A 20,443-nucleotide genomic window follows, 5' to 3' on the forward strand; every position below is an offset into this window, starting at 1 on the left:
GCCTGATACAGGCCATGGTCTTTGCAATCACTTGTTATGCATCAGAGAGTTGGACAATGACTAGGGAGGATGGAAGGAGAATTGATGCCTTTGAGCTGTGGTGCTGGAGAAGAGTATTGAATGTACCATGGACGGACAAGAAAACAAACAGATTCATCCTGGAGAGGGTTAAACCAAGCTACTCCTTGGAGGCAAGGATTCTGGGGCTTCATCTGACATACTTTGTGCATGTTGCAAGGAGGGACACGTCCTTGGAGAGGGACATCATGCTTGGGAGGGTGGAGGGACGGCGCAAGAGGGGAAGACCATCTATGAGGTGGATTGATTCAATGACTGGGGTAATCGGGATGGGTGTGTCAGAGGCAGTGTGATTGGCAGGGGATAGAGCAGGGTTTAGGGCTGTTGTACATAGGGTCGCTATGAGTCGCAAACAACTCGAAGGCACATAACAACAACAACAACATGCATCTGAAAGTTGGATGATGCATAAGAACAACAGAATAATTAATGTCTTTGTGTTGTGGTGCTGGAGAAGAGTACTGAATATTCCATGGACCACCCAAAGAATGAACAACTTGTCTGGGAGGAAGTGCAACCAGTGTGTTCTTTAGAAGGAAGGATGGTGAAACTGCTTGCATACTTTGGGCATGCTGTCAGGAGAGGCCTTGAAAAGGACATTGTGCTGGAAAAGTGGACGGTGGAAAAAGAGGAGCAGGCCCCCAACAAGATGGACTGATGCTGACCCTCCAGTGGGTTTTCAGAGTCAGTTAATCATTAAACCCATCAGAGCTACTTATGTGTATATAACTTTGTCTCTACATATATACTTGTCAAATGCTGTTGAATCGGAATCCCCCCATATCTGACCCTCCAGTGTTTCCAGGGCTATAAATTGCATGAGAAAATATTGTCCATCTTTCTCCTTCGGAACAGTTTGTGAATTTAATCTTGTGCCTTTAGTTTGACAGTAGAACTTTTTACCACTAGGCCAACAGGCCAGAGGGTCAGTTAGGGATTTCTCTATATATATGGGAGGAGGGGGAGAATGGTGGTGATGACTTAGTGGTAAGTTTCAAAGTTTGAAACCACTGGCTACTCTGAGGAACAAAAATAGAGACTCTGTTCTAGTTTGATTTACTGTTTGAAAGTCTGCTTAGAGGGTCAGCTTTGGGTTGGTTCCAACTTGATAGTATACACCGACAACTTTATATGGGAGGAGAGAGAGATTAAGCTATGTTCATGGAAATGGCTCATGTGCTCCTTCTTTTTGTTGGGTGCTTTAGAGTTGAGTATAACTTATAGCGGCCCTATGAACAAAAGATCTGAACCCTGCCCTATCCTGTGACATCCTCATCATTTCTGACTCACTAGAGCCCATTGCTAAAGTCACTGTGTCAATTCATCTCGTTTGAGGTCTTCTTCTATGTCTTTTCAAGCATGATGTTCTTTTCTAAGGAATAGCCTTTCCTAGCTATATGTCCAAAGTATGAGAGACGAAGCGTCACCGTCTTTGCCTCCAAGGAGCATTCTGGCTGCACTTTCTCCAAGATATACTTGCTTGTTCCTTTGGTTTGTAGAGGCTGGAAAGTGCCAAGTCCTTGTGTCAAATCTCAGAAAAGAGGTATCGGGAAAGGCCAATGTGTCCAGTTCATCAGGAGGCAGTGCCACAGGCTTTGGAGACCCTTGGCTCCAACTTCAAAGGCCATTGGCAAGGAGGGTTATAGACTGCTGGTTTCAGAGGCTGATGAGTCCAGAGTCTGCAAGTATGGCAGGCCACTGGTTCAAATCTTGAGGTCAGAAGTCAACAGATAGCCATATGGAGGATTGGGCAAAAAGCTCTCTTCCTTTTCCAGAGAGTCCGTACACATATTCAGTGCAAGCCATAACCTGAGGAGGCCTCCCCTTCATCAGACCAGGCAGATCACATCTTTACATAGCCACCTCGAATCCTGCCTCACTAATATCCTAGAGGATGTCTAACAAATAGGATAGCTATGTTACACCATGACCATATTGATACACAATATTAATCATCACACTTTGTCAGTCTTGGAGCCTTTGAATGGTGCAAATAGTTAATCCTCACTCCTACCGAAAGGCTGGTGGTTTGAATCCATCAAAAGGCTTGCTGATTTACTTCTGAAAATCAGCTGTTGAAAACTTTAGGATAGTTTAACTTCAATTTTTAAAAAAAGGAAAAAAAATGGGGGACACACAGTTTTATTCTGACACACACGGGGTTTCCCAGAGTTGAGATTGATATGCTGGTTAATGGTTTGGTTTGGTGGGCACAGTCAGACGTGTGTTAATCTCACTTCTTGAGGAAGATAGCTGTGCGTGTTGAATGAAGAGAGGGCTTCAGAATGCTTTGAACTCCACTCCCCGTCAGCTGTGTGCTCTGGAAAGGTCTTCCTACCCTCTAAGTTTCAGTTTCCTAGTGTGTCAAAATAGGATTATAGACTCTGCCTCACATCCAGGACTATCCCAGGAAGGGATAATGCTCGTAAGGCACCCACCACAGTCCAGGAAATGTGAGCCCCCTCCATGCTGGCATCAGCCTGCCCCAGGGAGACTGCCCATGGTTGCAGGCCAATGGGCCCAGCACAGGTATCTGGGTCAATGAGGGCAGCGTCTCCTCTGACACAATGGCACCATTGTTCTGGCCTGAAAACTGGATGTGAACATGACTCTTGGTACAGAAGGAGGGCAGGAGCAAGGCTGTGAGCTGAAGATAATGCTGCAGAAAGCCCTGTTCCCCTAACGGAGCCTCAGGGCCTGCTGGGCCCCAATGCTCTCCTGTGCTCACCAGGGCAGCACCATTGACTCAAAAGTACTTGGGATGCACAGAAATTCCTTTTTCATGGTGAAGTCCATTGCCTGGCATTGATAGAGCCTCTTTTTGTGTCTCCAGGATTCCCGGGGTGGGGTAGGCAGGCTGCCATTGTCTCCTGTGAGTTTTTCACCCTGTCCTATACCTAACAAAAAGTATCACACCCCCATCTTACAGATGGAAAAACTGAGGCTTGAGAGGGTGGGTGGTTTCCGGTAGGTCAAACTCAGGTCTGGAGCCACCACTACTCTATCCCCAAAGAGGGAGAAGATGGTGGGCAAAGGCAGTGCTCAGTGAATTTCCCCTCTAAACCTCAAAGCTGATAAGCGAGAGGTCAGACAAGGCGCTGCACTGGAACATACCAGGTGGCAAGAGAGGCAGAAACTCTTCAGCCTTGTTTTTGGTGGCGCTGTCGAGTCAATTGTGACTCATAGTGACCTGATGTAAGAGAAGAAAACTTCCCCATAGCGTTTCCTTGGCTGCAGTCTTTAGAAAAGCACATTATCGGGTCTTTGTCCTACAGACATGTGGTGGGCTCGACTTGGCCAATCACTGAGCACTTAACTCAGTCACCACCTAGGGACTCAGCTAATATGCAGATTCTGCTCTTGTGGGTCCGGAGTGGAGCCCAGAGAGTCTGCATGTCTCGTGGGCTCGTGATGCTGGTCTACTGGTCACATTTGGAGAGTAGTAACTCAGTTTACACCACAGCCGTCCATTAAACATAATGCAATGTGTCCCCACAGCAGGTGGTTCAAATCCACTAGCTGCTGTGCCGGAGAAAGATGGACAGTCTCCTTCCAGGTGATTTCATGTCTCTGAAACCTCCCTGGAGGGTCAGCTATGGGTCAGCTCAGACCTGACAGTACATAACATGTCAAAATAAAAATGTGAAACAAAACAAGCTTTGTTCAACCAAAATAAATGCAACAATGTATTCATAACCCAGTATTCCCACAACGTTATCACGTCAACACTGTTGTTAACAATAGTTGACTATTGTTGAGTCAACTGACTCAGAGAGACCCCATGTATACAACATATGGAAACCTGGCCAGCACCCCTGTCACACCCCCTCACATACACACACATACCCCTCTGCTGTGCCGAGGTCTGTTGTAATCATGTCAGTTCCTCCTGTTAAGGGCCTCTCCTTCAATGACCTTCTCTTTTCCAAGCCTGACACCCTTCTCCAAAGTATGCGAAACAATGATAGCCAATATGTATGAGGTGGAGTTTCACATTCTATGCTTCTAAGGGGCACTCTGGCTGCATTTCTGTGAGACAGATTTGCTTGTTCTCTTAGCGGTTCATGGTATAGTCAATGCTCTGTGCCAACGTCACAATGCAAAGGCAGCAATTCTTCTGTCTTTCTTCTTTACTGTCCAACTCATGTCTGAGATACTTAACTCCACTGTTACAGTCACTGAGAGATAGAAAAGATGTTCATTTTACATTGTTCTTTGTACTAAGTCTTCATTCATGTGTTTTGCATCTACAGCACATCTCAATTTGGACTAAATACTCCTTGGTTGTAAGAAAAATCTGCAGTTAAAAAGTGGAGTCATATATCTAAGTTATTAAAAAAATACTTAAAAGGTTCTTACAGTGAAATTCAGTACCTGTTTTTAAAATGAAAAGAATAATTAAAATGAAAGGGTTTCATTACACTAGCTCATTTCAAGTGATGAACAGCTAAGTATGGCTAGTGGCTACTGAATTGGGCAGCACACGGCTAGACCCCCAGAGAGCACAAGTATGGAATGAGGGAGACCATGTAAGTATCAGACAGCAACTGAAGCAAGCAACCCAGGGAAGGGGCCGCTGGGAGCAAAGAACTTGAGATTCAATCGCATTCCAAGATCCAAGGCCCAGGCATAAAACATGCTCTGGAGAAAGAGATGTGGGGAGAGAGGTGCTGGTTTCAGGGAGACCCCCCCCCAGTGACACTGTCAATTTGGAGTGGGCAGAGGATGTGGGTGAGGAGGTCCCAAACCTGGCCATTCCTGGAAGAAAACAAGAAGCATTTCTTAGAATGGGGTCAGGAGAGTCAGCTTCAAAGCCTTATGCAGGGCCATATCCTGGGCAGTTCCTGGGGGCAAAGCCTGGAGGACAGGTGTGGTGGGAGCTCAAACCAGGGATGCGTCTTAAGGAAAAGAATTGTCCACTAGTAGAAAAAAAGGAGCTTCAAATCCTGATCTGTAAAGGTTCTAAAGGAGTTTTCCTTCCTTGTTGCTGCGGAGATGGCTACTGAAGGGTCTCTTGCTGTACCAAGGTCTGGGGAACGAGTTACCTCAAAGAGTACTGAATATCCCACAGACTGCCAAAAGAACAAACAGATTTTATCTTGGAGAAAGCACAGCCAGGATGCTCCTGGAAGGGAAAGATATCAAAGCTTCGTCTCACGTATTCTGGGCATGTTGTTAAGAGAGGCTGTTCCTTGGAGAGGAGCATCTGGCTTGGAAATGTGGAGGGGCAGCGAAAGAAGGGAAGACCCCCAGGCAGATGGACTGACACAGTTACTGCAGCAATGGGCTCAAGTGTGTCAGAGATGATGTGGATGGCACAGGACAGGACGGGGTTCAGACCGGTTTATAGGGTCTCTATGAGGGACCGTGCAGGAGGGGAAGACCCTCTATAAGGTGGATTGATTCAGTGACTGGGGTAATCCAGATGGGTGTGTCGCGTCACTATGAGTCTCAAACGACTCGATGGCACATTAACAACAACAACATGAGTCGAATTTGGCTCTATGGCACCTGATAACCACAGATGCCTGGCTGCATTCAGGATTTAGGTGAGGCTAGTCCTTGGAAAGGGATATAAGGCTTGGGAAGATGGAGGGTCAGCAGAGGAGAGGGAGACCGCCAACGAGATTCAGCAATGGGCTCTAGTGTGTCAGAGATGATGAGGATGGCACAGAAGAGGGCAGGGTTCAGGTTGGCTGTTCATAAGAGTCGCTGATTTGTACTCGATTTGACGGCACCTAACATGTGGCAAGTGTCGAGCTAAGCCCTTTACTGCCATTCCAACCACACTAAAGTTATGAACCTGATCCTCAGATTATCTCTGCTTCTGAGAGGAAACAGAATCACTGGACGGTGACTGTTCTGTTCTGACAGCTAGTAAGTAATTAAATCTAGGATTTAAACATGAGCTTTACCATAAGATTTAAACTGTATCCACCACCTGGAAAGCTGGACAGCCTGTCTTGTCCACTCCTGGCTCAGCCTTCACCAGCGACATTTCCCAGTCATTCTCGTTCACTGTGAAGGCGAGAACTGCCACACTGTAGGGTTCGGTGACAGGCCCTGGCTCCACATTCACATTTACAATTTCTCTGCCTCTTCTATCCCTTATTCTAGGAGATGCCCTGTCAGGAGTAACTCCTGTCCCCCACCCCCAAATCCAAGGAGAGCGAGGACAGGGAAAAGGGAATGGGGTTGGCCTAGATCCCACCCCCCAGCCTGGCTTCCACGCGACTGAGCAGGCACTGGAAGCAGGCACACACAAAGAAGGCCTTTGAAGAGTCTCCTGCTGGCCCAGCCTCTCCAGTCTCCCCCCTGGAGCTTCGCCTGCCCTACTCCTGGCCTCCCCTCCCTGTGAGCCCAGATTTAACGGAAAACTGTGGGCGGTGAGCAGTTCCTTATGACACACTAATCCTAACCTCCTGACCGGACCCCGCCCCCAAGCGGAGGCAACTTCCAGGGGGACTCAAGCGCCAGGTGGCCCCACGGAGGAGTTGCTGACCTGCTGGGTAAGTCAGTCCCTGGGCTTCCTGCACTGGGGAGTCCAGGCTTGTGGAGAGGCGGTGGGGGCGGTGGGGAGACCTCCGTCCCAGGCTACCAGTGGGACCGAAATTACCTGGTGGTTCTCCAGGTTGGGTCAGGCCAACTTGAAGGAAAATTTTGCCGATAGAAATTTAGCAAATGCCAAATTGTTAACTGCCCAGGATGCCCAGTTAAATGTGAATGCTGGATAATCCGCAAAGAATATTTTTAGCATAAGTGTATCTCAGATGGTGCCTGGGGCTGATTTATATTGGGGGGGAAACATCCCAAACCTATTTGTGGTTCACCAGACATGGACATTTAACCAGGCATTCTGAATTTCATCTGGAAACTCTAAAAATGGAAAAAAAAAAACCCCAAAAACAAAACAAAACAAAAACAAACCAAAACCAACCCCAAAACCAAAAAAAAACATTTTCAAGCCACTTGAAGCTAGAAATGGGGTCCAAATGAAGCAAGGGGTGGGCATGTTCCCATTGTATTCCGTGAATAGCAAGGAAATGAGCCTTTTTAATAATCAAAGGTAGCAGCTTGGGCAAATATACAAAAGGAATGCTGCACTGACTTTAATCTTCTAAGAGTTGGAATCCTGGAATCTTGTCCCAGAGGTCAGCTTAACTGGTTAGAGTTAGTTATCCAGCCACCGCAGGCAGACTTCTCCTTGGAGGCCAGATGGCCAGACTTTGTCTCATAAACCCTGGACATGTTACCAGGTGGGACTAGGACCTGGGAAAGGACAGCATACTCAGAAAAGCAGAGAGCAAAAAGAGGAAGACCCTCAATAAGATGGGACTGAGCACAGCAGGAATTATGAGGATGGACAGGGCTGGGGCAGTGTTTCCTTCCACCTGTACAACGGTCACTGTAGGTCAGAGTTGATCCAGTGACCCCTTACCATGATCCCTCAAGTCTGAACCCCAGGAGCATTTCTATCAGCCTTTCCTTTACTGTTGCAGCAAAACCTAAATGGGTGCAGAGGAGGACTTCTGTCTGTCTGTCTCTGAGCTCTCAGAGTTGGAAGCTCACCAGCCGGAGAGATGGCTTCGGCGTGGTGCCTGTTGGTGGATTCCAGCTCCCACACCTTCTTTGCTCTTTCTAGGATAGAGTGGAAAAGGCAGGAGATAGGAGAGCCTCAAATATTCCCTGGGAATGTTCAGGTCTCTTGGTGCAAACCAGAGTCAAATTAGCATGATGCTGTCTGTGGAAAGGAAAGAGAGGCAGGGAACTAGGTTTTGGAGAAAGACCTTGTGCTAGGTACATTTCAGAAATTGTATTCTCTTTATTGCAGCTCTATTTGGTATGCACTGTTGTTATGCCCTAAGGTCTCTGGGTGGTACAAAGAGCTTCTCCTCAGCTAGTAAATGAAATGAACCTACCTACCAGCGATGTGGAAGGCCTAGTGATTTGCTTCCAGAAAGATTACAGTCAAGAAAACCCTATGGGACAGTTCTATTTTTTAACTACTGAATGCCTTGAGTGAATGCAATAGATGGTAACAGGCTTATTATTATCTCCAAGGGATCTCTGGTAGCCAAGTGGTAAGGAGTTGTGCTGCCAACCCAAAGGCAAGTGGTTCAAATCCACCAGTGGCTCCACAGGAGAAAGATGGACAGTCTCCTCCTGTGCGATTGATGGCTTCTAAAAACTTGCAAGAGGGTCAGCTCTGAGCTGGTGCTAACTAGGCAGCACACAACAGCAACAAGGTTTCCCTGGGTGGGAAAATGGTTAAGTCCTTGGCTACTAATCAAAAGGTTGATGGTTCATGGCCATCCAGAGGCACCTCAGAAGGAAACAATACTTTAAAAAAAGTAAGTCACTGAAAACGCTATGGAGCGCACCTCTACTCTGTGAAAGAAGAGGTAGGACATTGCATGGGGTCCTCCTGAGTTGGAATCAACTCAGTAATAATGCTTTATTGCTTGTTTGTTTGGGAGGAAGAGCGATTCTTATTCCCAGTTTTTAGATAAGGAAATTGAGGCTCAGAAATGTTAAAATAACTAGTAACTGGCCTAAGTGGTAAATGACAAAACTCCATTGCTATCTAGGTGTCCCTGACCCTAAAGCATTTTGTTTGTTTTTATTTTGTCAATTTTAATGAAAGTTTACAGAGACTTAGGGTTTCCAGTTATTCATTGTTGCATTTTTCTTCCTGTCCATCCCCTTCCCCCCAATTCACTCTTCTCCTTGAAAAGAAAAAGAAAAACTCTTTCATTGTTATGCAATCCCTCCCCCCAAGTCCACTCCACTATACAGCCTTCACTCTGGACCCCAGTCGTGACAGTAATACCTAATCATATATCCCTTTTAAACCGTTCTCTCCCTCATCTGTTTCAATGCAATATACATCATTCCTCCCCTCCTTTTCTGGACCCTAAAGCATTTTTACAATCCCACTTTCCTCTCTAATTTTCCTGGAGATATCCAGTCTCTGGATGTCAAGCAAATTTGATGTTAGGTAAACATAGGTTCAAGCCTCAGCTCTGCCACTTCACAACCATGAACACAGACTGAACTGACCAACAGAACAGACCAAATAGAGCAGGATGAGGTCCTTGAAGGGACAGGGGATGGACGAGTACCTGGAAACAGGTGAGCTATATCTGAAAATACTCAGCAAGTAAGCAAGTTCTCAGGTGGGCAGTGGAAATTTTTCCTGCTCAAGCTCTGTCTGCATGTTGTACATTGTTTAATGAAATCTTCATACGTTTCCCATCCTCTTTTTACAAGGAAAAGGCAAGGCTCAGGTTAGATAACAGCATTCAAGAGGAAGAGACAGGATTCAAACCCAGGTCTGACTTTTACATCTTGCTCTGCTGCCTCTCAGTTGCATCTGGGTTTGGAGTCCTGTTCCCTGGATTTTTCTGGCTGGGTGACAAGTCATTTGTCCTCCTGGACCTGTTCCCCCTTTGTGGCATGAGACTAATAATGCCAGCCCTGTCTCTGACATAATCATTAGTGAGCCACAAAGCACAGAACACACATCCAGTATTATAATTATGTAACTGGTCACCACTCCTTCCAGTGAACAAAGGAAATCCACTAGCCCAGAGTTTCTTTGGGTCAGGGAAGGAGGGGCCAGTGGGAGGAGGGACGATCTGAGGGACTGGATTATAGGGCTGCTTTGCTCTGTAGAGAGATTGTCGCTCAGATCACATAGTGCTTTCCTAGCTGAGCCAACGCCTTTGAAGGGCTGAAGTTTGATTTATTTGTGTATTCTTTTGCAAAGCAGTGTTTCCCAAAGTGTAGCAAGATTTCTGGGCCAGACCTCTTGAATCAGAATCACAAAAGGCTGGGCCCAGGCATCTGCATTCCTTACAGACGCCCAGGTAATTCTGATGTAATTCCAAGCTTGAGCTCCACTGTTAAGGTGGCATAGTGTGTTACGCGCTGGAGTGCTAACTGAAAGGTTAGTGGTTCAAATCCACCCACCGCTCCTCAAGAAAAAAAGATGGGCAATATCTTCCCGGTAAGATTTACAGCCTCAGAAAACTGATGGCGGGTCCCCATAAGTTGGGATTGACTCAAGGACTATTTGGATTTGGTTTGGATTTGGTTCCAAAGCAGTGAAAGGTTGCAGTCTCTGAAATATCACTGCAGCCCTAACTTTCTACCTTAGGAAGGGTGCTGCCTGGAGGAGCCAGGACAGAGGAAGTGGAGCCCTTCTTCTTTTGAGGACGCACTATCTTCCAGAGGCAACATGTCAGAGGGAGTGAGTACCCCCGGGCCTGAGCGCTCAATTTCACCTGCCCTCCCTCCTTCCCTCTCTGCTGTCTCTCTCTTCGCACTGTCATTTCTCTGTGGTATCAGACCCTGCCTGAAGGTTGGCTTGACAGAGATGCTGAACAAGAGACCTGGTTTAGGGTCTGAGCAAGCCCACTGGCCTGGCTTGCTGAGGCGGACATAGCCCCCCTACTGCTTCTTCCGGTCTCCGGTCTCCTCTCCAGGTGGGCACATTCCGCATGGTCCCTGAAGAGGAGCAGGATCTCCACTGCCAGATGGAGCGGCTCACAACCAAGGACCACGGGCCTGTCTTTGGCCGGTGTAGCCAGCTGCCCCGGCACACCTTGCAGAAGGTGAGGTAGTCCACGGAGTGTTGGGTTGGGGGGCAGCATGGAGGAGGGACTGTTGACTGCATCCTCTCCTGGAGGAAGAAAGAGGGTCCAGTTCCAGCTTCTCAGGTCACCCTGGGGGTCTGTTCCAGAGCCCATCCTGGAGGTCAAGGCCATGGCAGATGCTGGGCTGGTTAGATCCCCAGGCCAGGCTAGCCCAAGGATATAACACAAGCAGAGCTCCCAGAAATCAATGCCACTGCCTGGAGCCTCTAGATCCGTCCTCAGCCTGGATTCAGATATGAGGGGCAATAGTTTGGAAGTAGCTCCGAGGAACACATTCCAGCGGTTGCCCCCGTTGCATAGGCAGGAAGCCTGGGATCTAGACCCAAACCCACTCTCAACTTGCTGTGCTGCCTTGAGCACGTTACTTTTCCTCTCTGGGTCTCACTTTCTTCACCTGTGGAAGATGGCTGGGCCAACTCAGTGGAGATTCTGCCCTGTAGAAACTGGCAGTGCTGTCGTGGAGCTGCTGTTGTGTGTGTGTATGGGGGGTGGGGCTGTAAAATGGGGCTGAGCTGAAGTCAGGCTCCTGGTTACCTTTCTCTCAGTCCATCTCAAGGCAGGCCCACCATTGATGTACAAGACTCTCTAGTCTGGGTGACTCCCAAGGAGTTGGCCAGATGTCACCTTCTAGGCATCTCAAGAAAGCTCCGTTAGAATTCCCCTGCAGTCGGTTTCCTCTCTGCCTTCACCTGTCTTATGCCAAAGGGGAGGGCTGCTGATGCCTCTGAAGCACAGCCAGTGCTCCTGGACTGGCAGGGGCAGACTGCCATCTGCTAGGTAGTTCTGTTTTTGAAAAGGTCAAAATTAATTTGGGAGTGAGGACACAGAGCAGAGTGAAGAGGTTAAAAGTACATCTATGTAGGAGTCTTGGCATTGCCATTTTCTACGAGCCTCTGACAAACTCTGGGAGGTCAGCTATGAGTTGGCTCCAACTCCATAGCACAGTGCTTTCTATCTGGGTGGTCTTGGGAAAGTCAATACCTGTGAACCTCAGTTTGCTCATCTGTGAGATGGGGATCAGAATACCAGGTGGGAAGAGTTGTGGCAAAGATTAAAACACCTAACTAATGTTTTCCTAGAGCTCTGGTAGTCTAGAGGTAAGAAACTGCATTGCCAGCCCAAAGGAGTGAGGTTTGGATCTATGAGATGCTCCAAGGTAGAAAGATGGACAGTGTCCCCATGACCCCTTGCGATTTACGACGTCTGCAAACACACTGGAGGGTCCATGACACATAACAACAACAGCATTGTTTTCAAAAGGCCTTAGCTTGCGCTAAATGAGCTCTCACGGAGTATAAACTGTCATTACTAGAAACACTGTGGTTGTGGCATGTATCCTGCAAACCAACCTCAGACTCACTGATGGTTGAGTTGATTCCAACTCAGTGACCCTGTAGGGCAGAGCAGAACTGCCCCCAAGGTTTTCCAAGGCTGTAAATATTTATGAAAGCTGAGCAGCTGGTGGGGTGGGAGACCCGTCAATTAGCATCTAGCAATGTCACCAGGGCTTTCATCTACCATGGGCTGTTTCACCTAATTTTTGTCTAGAAAGGACAATCCAAGGTGCTGCTAGTGTGGACAAAAGTGGAGACTCTGGTACAGCCTCCCAACAGGGTCTGGAGTGTGTGTGGGGGTCACTTCTGTGTCCTGCTCCATCACTACGGCTGCTTCTGACTCGGGTCTCCTTCCTCCTTGTTTCAGGCCAAGGACGAGCTGAATGAGCGAGAGGAGACTCGGTCTGAGATGGTGCAAGAGCTGCAGGACCTGGTGCGGGAGCAGGCGGCCACAGGCGAGGAGCTGGCCCAGGCAGTGGCTGAGAGAGTCCAGGGAAGGGACACCACCTTCTTCCTCCGCTTTATCCGTGCGCGCAAGTTCGACGTGAAGCGCGCCTATGAGCTGCTCAAGGGTGAGATCCCAGGCTGGGGTCTGTGGGATGGGAGTGGGGTATGGGCGGGGTGTGAAGATGGGGAGGTGGGAGATGGTCGGGGTATGTATCATGAGGTGTTCACCCTCATCCAAGCACTTACGTTGGAGCTCTGGTGGCTTAGTGGTAAGGCATTACACCTCCTACTCAGAGGTATGTGGTTTGAATCCACCAGCTGCTCCGTGGGAGAAAGATGGGCAATCAACTCCCATGCAATTTACTGCCTCTGAAAACTCACTGTCAGCTCACTCTGAAAATCTGCTGGAGAATCAACTGTGGGTCAGTTCTGACCAGACAGTACTCAATAGCCACCTAGAGGCCTCCCTTCTGTGCTGTGGACAAGCCACTTCCCCTGAGCCCCAGACCTCCACTCTGTAGAATGGAAGGTTGTGTGTGAGGTGTGGACTGACCGGCCTCCAATAATTCTTTCAGCAATGAATGAGTCTGTTGCGACTAGATTCCTGTCAGTCTGGTTCCCTTCTCTCTGCCCATCTTGGGACTTAATGAGTGAAACTGGGCCACGTAAATCAGGAACCCAAAACACCTCCCCCTCCAGCCGCTGGACCTGTGGAGCCTGGGCTTCAGCTCTGGATGCTGCCAGGAAGGTGGCACGAACTTGCTCCACCCTGGTACCCAAAGCTGGCTCGAGACGAGTTTCCCCAGGAAATAAAATCCTTATGCTGGGTGGAGGTGGGGGTGGATGTCTGAACAGACCCTGCAGGCTGATATTTTGCATCTGTTTCTTTTCTTGTTACACAAATGTTCACTCAGTGCCGTCCTGTCCAACCCAGGCGTGTGGCACAGAACCCAACAGTATAATGCTGCCTTCATGGAGCGTATAATCTAATGGTGGAAAGAAACCTTTTCTCTTTGTCCCTTATTATTATTTACATAAAATAGAAATATGTAGTTATTGGTAAGGGGTAAACAGAAAACTAGAAGTGGTGGATGAGTGTAAAGGCTGAGGGGTTGTAGTTTTAGGTAACCAGACAGGCCCAGTGGCAAAGAAAAATGGAGAGAACTGACCATACAGATATATCTGTGGGGAGAACAATTCAGGCAAATAAAAAACCCAAACCAAGCACATGCATGGTGTTCAGTTCCTACTTCTAGCAATCTTCCGCTGGTTGCTAAGGCTGGAAATCTGAATGGGAGGAGATTTCATAGTTGTCGCTTGGAGAGGTTGGGAGACTTGAACCACTGATAGATTAATTAATTAATTAATTAATTAATTAATTAGCAGGCTAATGCATATGGCACGATGTGGTCAAAGCTCCTTCATCCAGGCCCTCGTAAAAACTTGCATTGTCATTGAGTTGGCATTGACTTACAGCTGACGCTCCACTGGGTGTCTGAAGCTTTAAGATGCATGGGAGGAGATTGCCCATCTTGTGCTCACGGAGCTGCTGGTGAATTGGAACTGTCTTAGGTTAGCAGCACACCTCCCTGTAGTCTAGGTCATTGGCGCTGCCTATCAAGGCAGAAGGAACAAAAATCAAAGGCTGGGTGGTGGGAGCATATGCAGAGTGTTCCGGGGACAATGAGGAGCTCTGTGTGGCTCTCTGAGCACCCTCTCTGGGTTTAACATTTCCTGGGACCCAAGTTTGATAGTAGAGACAGCTGACTGGCACAAGAAGGCTAACAACGGAGCTTGTGAGTCATAGAGAGACTGGGTGGCATGGAGGTTAAAGCACTTGGTTGCTAGCCAAAAGGTCAGCAGTTCAGACCTGGCAGTGTCTCCTTGGGAGAAAGGTGAGGCTGGCGGCTTCTGTAAACATTTCAGCCCAGGAAACCCTACATTCACTTGTTCACGTCAATTTTGACTCATTGGAATCCGCCACTTGGGTTTCCAAGGCTGTAAATCTTAATAAGAGGAAATCACCCATCTTCCTCTTGTGGATTTGAGACACTCAGCCTTTTGGTGAGCACTACAGAATGCTACAGACTGCACTGCCAGCGCTCCTTGGGAGATCCTGCAGGGAAGTCCTTACCCTGTCCTACAGGGTTGCTGGGAGTTGAAATTGCCTAGAAGGCAGTGTGTCTGGCTGTAGGGGTGTGTGTAGTGGAAGGGTGTCTGTGTTTTGCTTGGGGTTTGCCTTTTCTCTTGTGTCTCAGCTTTAGCTCTGTACCCAGCCAGAAAACCTGTGTTTTGATTCCTCCAGAATGAGAACTTAATAACCATCACCACCGTATTTAGGATTACACTGGTGGTAGCATGGTAAATGGTGTTCACACCAGAGTCTAGCTTCATCACCATAAGAGCTTGGTGAGCTAGAACAATATCCCATTGTCAGCCCTATTTTTGGAGGGCAAAAGTGAGGCTCAGAAGAGTTGATTCGCCTGCTGTTCCCCATAAAGGACTAAGTTGGAAGAGCTGGGCTGGAGACCCCATCTTTAGATGTCCACTGTGGGCCACCACCCCAAGAGGTTGGGTGTGGTGGGCCAGTGAGGGGCTGCTCCCTGAGGGGGACCCCTGCTACTCTCTTCCTCCAGGCTACGTGAACTTCCGGCTGCAGTACCCAGAGCTCTTTGACAGTATGTCTCCCGAGGCTATCCGCTGCACCATTGAGGCCGGCTATCCTGGAGTCCTCTCCAGTCGGGACAAGTATGGCCGAGTGGTCATGCTCTTCAACATCGAGAACTGGGACTGTGAGGAAATCACCTTTGATGAGGTCAGTGGGGATTCACCTGGCTTCCCTCCAGCCCCAGAGGCTGACTTCCTCTCCCACTCCCCAGTTTCTAATGACTTTTCATTCCTGATTCCCTAGAGGTTGAGATCTATGGGGAGAAATGCAGCCTGCCACCAGTTCTTTCTAGACATAGGGGAGAATTTTTGGGATGTGCTGGGGCAGCTGGAAACCCCAGCAGCTTTGGAGGCTGGGTCCAGTGGTTACCCCTGGGTATCCCCCTGTCCAATGCAGGCAAGGGTTGCAGTCCCAGCCATGGGCAGCTCTGTCAAAGGCTGAAAACTGAGCGCAACAGAGAGAATTGGGATTAGTGCACTGCGGCTCCCGAAAGGCACAGGTGTCAATCCTGCTGCAAACCAGGGCACTGAAGTCCAGAGAGGCTGTGCTCAACCTGCCTGAGGTCACTCAGCTGAGAACAGGGGCGCTGACTCACAGTCCTTTGTACTACTGTCTACCCCCTTTTGCATGTGGAGGCCTTAAGAGGGTTGCTTCAGGTTGGGAGTTAGTGTTTGTCATTGGAGAACTTTGGCATATGTCACCATTCTTTTAAAAATAATTTTTTCTTATTTTTAAAAAAAAGAATGCAAACTCATTTTAGGAACTACTTATCCAATGACACTTATCACTGTGTGACTGCAGATAGTCTCTTATTATCTTGATAATTTTCTATATTTCCATATTAAAAAAACACACCTAGTTGCCGAGGAGCCAAGCGTGGTTTCTGGGGGCCTTGTAGGTGTCAGAGCAGACCTGTGGACTGCTATAGGTCTGTTAATAGCTGACCTTCCTTCTAGGGCATCTCTGCGTGCATTTGAACCCCCAACTCTGATTAGCAGCCTAGTACATTGACTATTTGCATCATTCAGGGACACAATTTCTGTAGATACTTGGGTTTTCTATTCTTTTCCGTTGATCTGATTTGTGCTCCAGTACCACACTATTTTAAAGAGAGAGGTTTAATATGGTGTTGAGTATCTGTTTGGGCTAGTTCTTTTCAGCAGGGTTTTCCTAACTATTCTTCCTCCCCACTCCCCCACATTTAAAGATAGTCTTTATTCATTTTCCTTGCATGCTTATTTTTTCTTTTTCTTTTTTTAAAATTTTTTAAATTTTATTTCATTATTTTTTGTGTGTATCGTATCATCAAATCAGATCTGACTGGTACAGGAGGAGATTGTTCCTCCTTCTCCAGCAGAGCATCTGGTGGATTTGAACCGTGCACCTCTGAGAGCTTATTTTTTCTGATCAACTTATTTTTGTTTTGTTTGCTTTTTAAATTTTTTTCTAATCAACCCTTAAGTAAACTTTCTTATCTATTGGAATCAACCCACTGGCAGTTTTGGGCTTATTTCTAGAAATGTTGTGAGTTGTTCCACTGCAATCGCATTTAATGAATATATGAACTTGCAGCACGTTGACACCTTGGTGAGTATCACATCTGTGACCAGTTTTACTGTGTCCCAACAAGACATACCTTTCCTTTTATCCAGAACTTTTTTTGTGGCCTCAGAACTGTTCTAGTCTTCCTAAAAAAATCTTGAACACTTCTCATTAAATTTATTATAAATATTTTATTTGGCCACTGTTGCTATCAATGAAGTTTTTCTCTTTTTGATCTAGGTGTATGAGTCTCACTTTGGTGCAAAAGCTACCGGGTTCAAATCCCAGAGGAACAGAGTGTTCAGGTGGTAGTGTGGTTAACTGGTCTGAGGTGCTAGATTTAGGTTCCAGTCATTTCAATAGTGTGGGTTTGAATCCCCCTGCTGCCACATATCTATTTACTATCATCTATATATGTGAAGATTATTGATTTTATATGTTCATTTTCAACCCTGCTATTAGGCTGAATTAGTTTGTATTTTTATGGCTGATATGCTAGAGTTTGCCAAGTATATCATCATATCATCTAAAAATCAAGGAGAAATTTGGTAGTGGTTGTTTTTATTTTCTTACTACTCTTCCCCTGGTTTTATTTTGTCTTATTTCCAAAAAACATTGGTTGCATTGGCTAACACTTTCAGTACAAAGTTAAATGATGGTAGAGGTAATGTATGTCTTTATCTTGTGCCCTCATTATTAAGAATACTGCTACTATTTTGCTACTAAATAAAACACTGACGTTAGGATGGAGGCATATATATTTTAAGAATGAGTTATTTGAAATTTTATATATATATATATACACTCTATGGGAGTATATATTTATATGTTGTTGTTGTTATGTGCTGTCAAGTTGAAACTAACTCAGAGCTGACCCTCCACTGGGTTTTCAGAGCCTGTAAATTGCCTGGGAGATCATGTATCTTTCTCTCATGAAGCAGCTGGTGGATTTGAACCACCTGTCTTTGGGTTGGCAGCACAACAATTTACTCATTAGGCCACCAGAGCTCTCTCTCGATATATAGAATTATATATATTTCTAATTATAAAAGTAATATCTGTTCACTTTAAAGAATACCAAAGAAGTCACAAACTTAAGATCATCCATGATCCTAACACCTAGAAATATCTGTCATTGACATATACCAGTGTTTTTCTTTTTTTGTATAGAAGTTTGCTTTTAGGGAGCTCTGGTGGCCTAGTGGCAAGAAGCTGCACTGCAGTCTCGAGGGGCAATTTCCTCCTGTGCCAGTCGGATCCAATTCGACAGTATACCAAATTAAAAATAAATTAAACAAAAGAAGTTTACTTTTATGCAGATTTTAAAATACGAAAGCACACCCTACAAAATATTTCCTGGTATTTTTCCGTAATAATATGACATGAATATTCTCCCTTAGTATTGGCTTAAAGGGGAGTTCTGGTGGGGTAGTGGTGAGGAGTTGCTCTGGTAGCTTTGTGGTAAGGAGGTACACTGTGAACCCAAATGCATGTGGCTCGAATCCACCAGCAGCTTTGTGGAAGATGAACAATCTCCTTCTGTGTGATTTCCTCTGAAAACCCACTAGAGGGTCGGTTATGTGTCAGTTCCAACTTGACAAAACATAACATTAGTTTAAAACATTTTTCAACTGCTTCAGAATATTCCATAACGTGAGTGTACTAGAACGAAACAGACCAAGCAATTGCTGATGAGTCACGAAGTCAGGGGAGAACTGCACTCTATAGATTTTCAATGGCTGACTTTTTTAGAAGTACATTACTAGCCCTTTCTTCTGAACGGATCTGAGTCTCCAGTTTCTCGATCATCAACTGAGTGTATTAACCATTTGTACCACCTGGGACTCCTGACCTTAATTAAACCAGTCTCTTTTGGTTGAACATTTAGGTTGTTTTCATTATATAAAGTACTGGGATCTAACCCAGCATCTAACCATGAATCTGACACTCAAGGTTATTTTCATGGGAGGTATTCACAGAGGCAGAATAGCCAGCTCAATGCCTGTGACAAATTACCTGTGATAAAGGCTGTGCCCAGTAGGTCTCCTCTCCAGACCTCGAGCCTCCAGTCTGTTGACTCTTACACTGTGCACTCTGATTAAGATCTTGCAGGCATATTGCTTCATCCTGGAGAAACTGTTGGATAATGAGGAAACCCAAATTAATGGCTTCTGCATCATTGAGAATTTCAAGGGCTTCACCATGCAGCAGGCTGCTGGACTGCGGCCTTCGGATCTCAGGAAGATGGTGGACATGCTCCAGGTGAGGCCAGAGAACCCCGTTCTGCAGGAGCCCCTCCGGGCGGTGAGGCTGGACCTGGGGCCCTGGCTTCACGGTGAAGGAACCTGAGAAGGCAGACACCTCGTGCCGTTAAAGAGTAATGCAACCCCAGTCCTAATCACGCTCGCACAGCGATGGACAGTTTGCCAAGTCTTCCTGTACATTATTTCATTGACTTCTTTTGAGTCCTTGCTCCCTGCTTCTCTGCTTCATGTTACAAACCTAGAAATGGAGGCTCTGAAGTGTAAATGACTTCTATGATGTGACAGAGCTGGGCGTGAACCTACTTCTTCTGACCTGGAATCCCATGTTCTGTCTGTTTACAACATAATACCTGCCTTCGACTGTGAATTTATCCAGATAAAGGGATATTATTAACCTTCCTAACAACTCACTCCAGATTGTCTGCTGTGTCACAAGTCCTTTCTGAGAGCTAACCTTAAACCTAGCTTGTGTGTGTGTGTATCATAAAAGGAACCTTGGGGGCCATGGGAGGGGCTGAAGGACAGCGAGGCATGAAAAGAGTGTCCCTGTGGTCCTCTTAGCAGTCAAGTGGGTTTGAAAAAGCTCAGTCACCTAAAAACCAAATAAGGTTATCATTTTATTCTTTAAATTCTTTGATTCACTCTGATGCAGCCAGTTTCAACTCATAGAGGCCCTGTGGGACGGAGGGGAACTGCCCCTTGGGGTTTCCAAACTTTTAAATCCTCAGGAAAGCAAACTGTGGGAGCTATCTCCTATAGGGTGGCTGGTGGATTCAAATTGCTAATCTTTCTGTGAGTAACCTAATGTTTTACCCATGGCATCACCTACTTCTAAGGATTCTTATGTCATCAGGGAGAGCCTTGGGCTCCCCGACTTGTGGGGGCTGGTTCTGAGATGGACCTTTAGTGAAGTCTGGTAATTGTGGAAGGCTTGGCGCTAAGTCCATCCATACCAAGGGACGAGGGAGCAGGGGGCCAGGCAGAGCCTCTGAGGTCATGGGTTTTTCCTGTGTCGCGGCAGGACTCCTTCCCAGCCCGGTTCAAGGCCATCCACTTCATCCACCAGCCGTGGTACTTCACCACCACCTATAATGTGGTCAAGCCCTTCCTGAAGAGCAAGCTGCTCCAGAGGGTAAGTGCAGGGCCTGAGGGTCTTTGGCGACCATTTATTCAGTAAGTGCATGAGTGAGTGTGAGACAGCAACAACAGTCATGAAAGAAAGCAGAAGAAGAGGAGGACCCGTTCGGACAGAGGGACTGATAACAGCACGGCAGGGAGTGCAGTGCAGAAGGACGTCACTAGGCAGCGATGGTGCCCCGTGGCTCTGTTCCAGGCGCTCTGCTCAGCACTGACTCCTCCGGACACCCACAGGGCACTCCTCCTCAGCTCTGACTCCTCCCTGCGCCCGCAGGGCACTCCTCCTCAGCTCTGACTCCTCCCTGCGCCCGCAGG

At 47.0% G+C, this 20,443-nt stretch overlaps 1 protein-coding gene across 1 annotated transcript in view; it reads left to right on the forward strand.

Annotated features, from left to right (window-relative positions):
• Positions 1–10,318: 10,318 nt before the first annotated feature.
• The window catches only part of RLBP1 (retinaldehyde binding protein 1), a 10,467-nt gene continuing 342 nt past the window's right edge, over positions 10,319–20,443 (forward strand). The window contains exons 1-6 of the mRNA XM_006885173.1: positions 10,319–10,330; positions 10,566–10,694; positions 12,438–12,642; positions 15,154–15,332; positions 18,831–18,989; positions 20,013–20,123. Coding sequence (XP_006885235.1) covers positions 10,319–10,330; positions 10,566–10,694; positions 12,438–12,642; positions 15,154–15,332; positions 18,831–18,989; positions 20,013–20,123 — 795 coding nt within the window. The remainder of the gene's footprint in view (positions 10,331–10,565; positions 10,695–12,437; positions 12,643–15,153; positions 15,333–18,830; positions 18,990–20,012; positions 20,124–20,443) is intronic.

Source organism: Elephantulus edwardii, unplaced genomic scaffold (assembly GCF_000299155.1).
Source record: "Elephantulus edwardii isolate Elephantulus edwardi_28Jun2011 unplaced genomic scaffold, EleEdw1.0 scaffold00041, whole genome shotgun sequence".
NCBI classification, from domain to species: domain Eukaryota; kingdom Metazoa; phylum Chordata; class Mammalia; order Macroscelidea; family Macroscelididae; genus Elephantulus; species Elephantulus edwardii.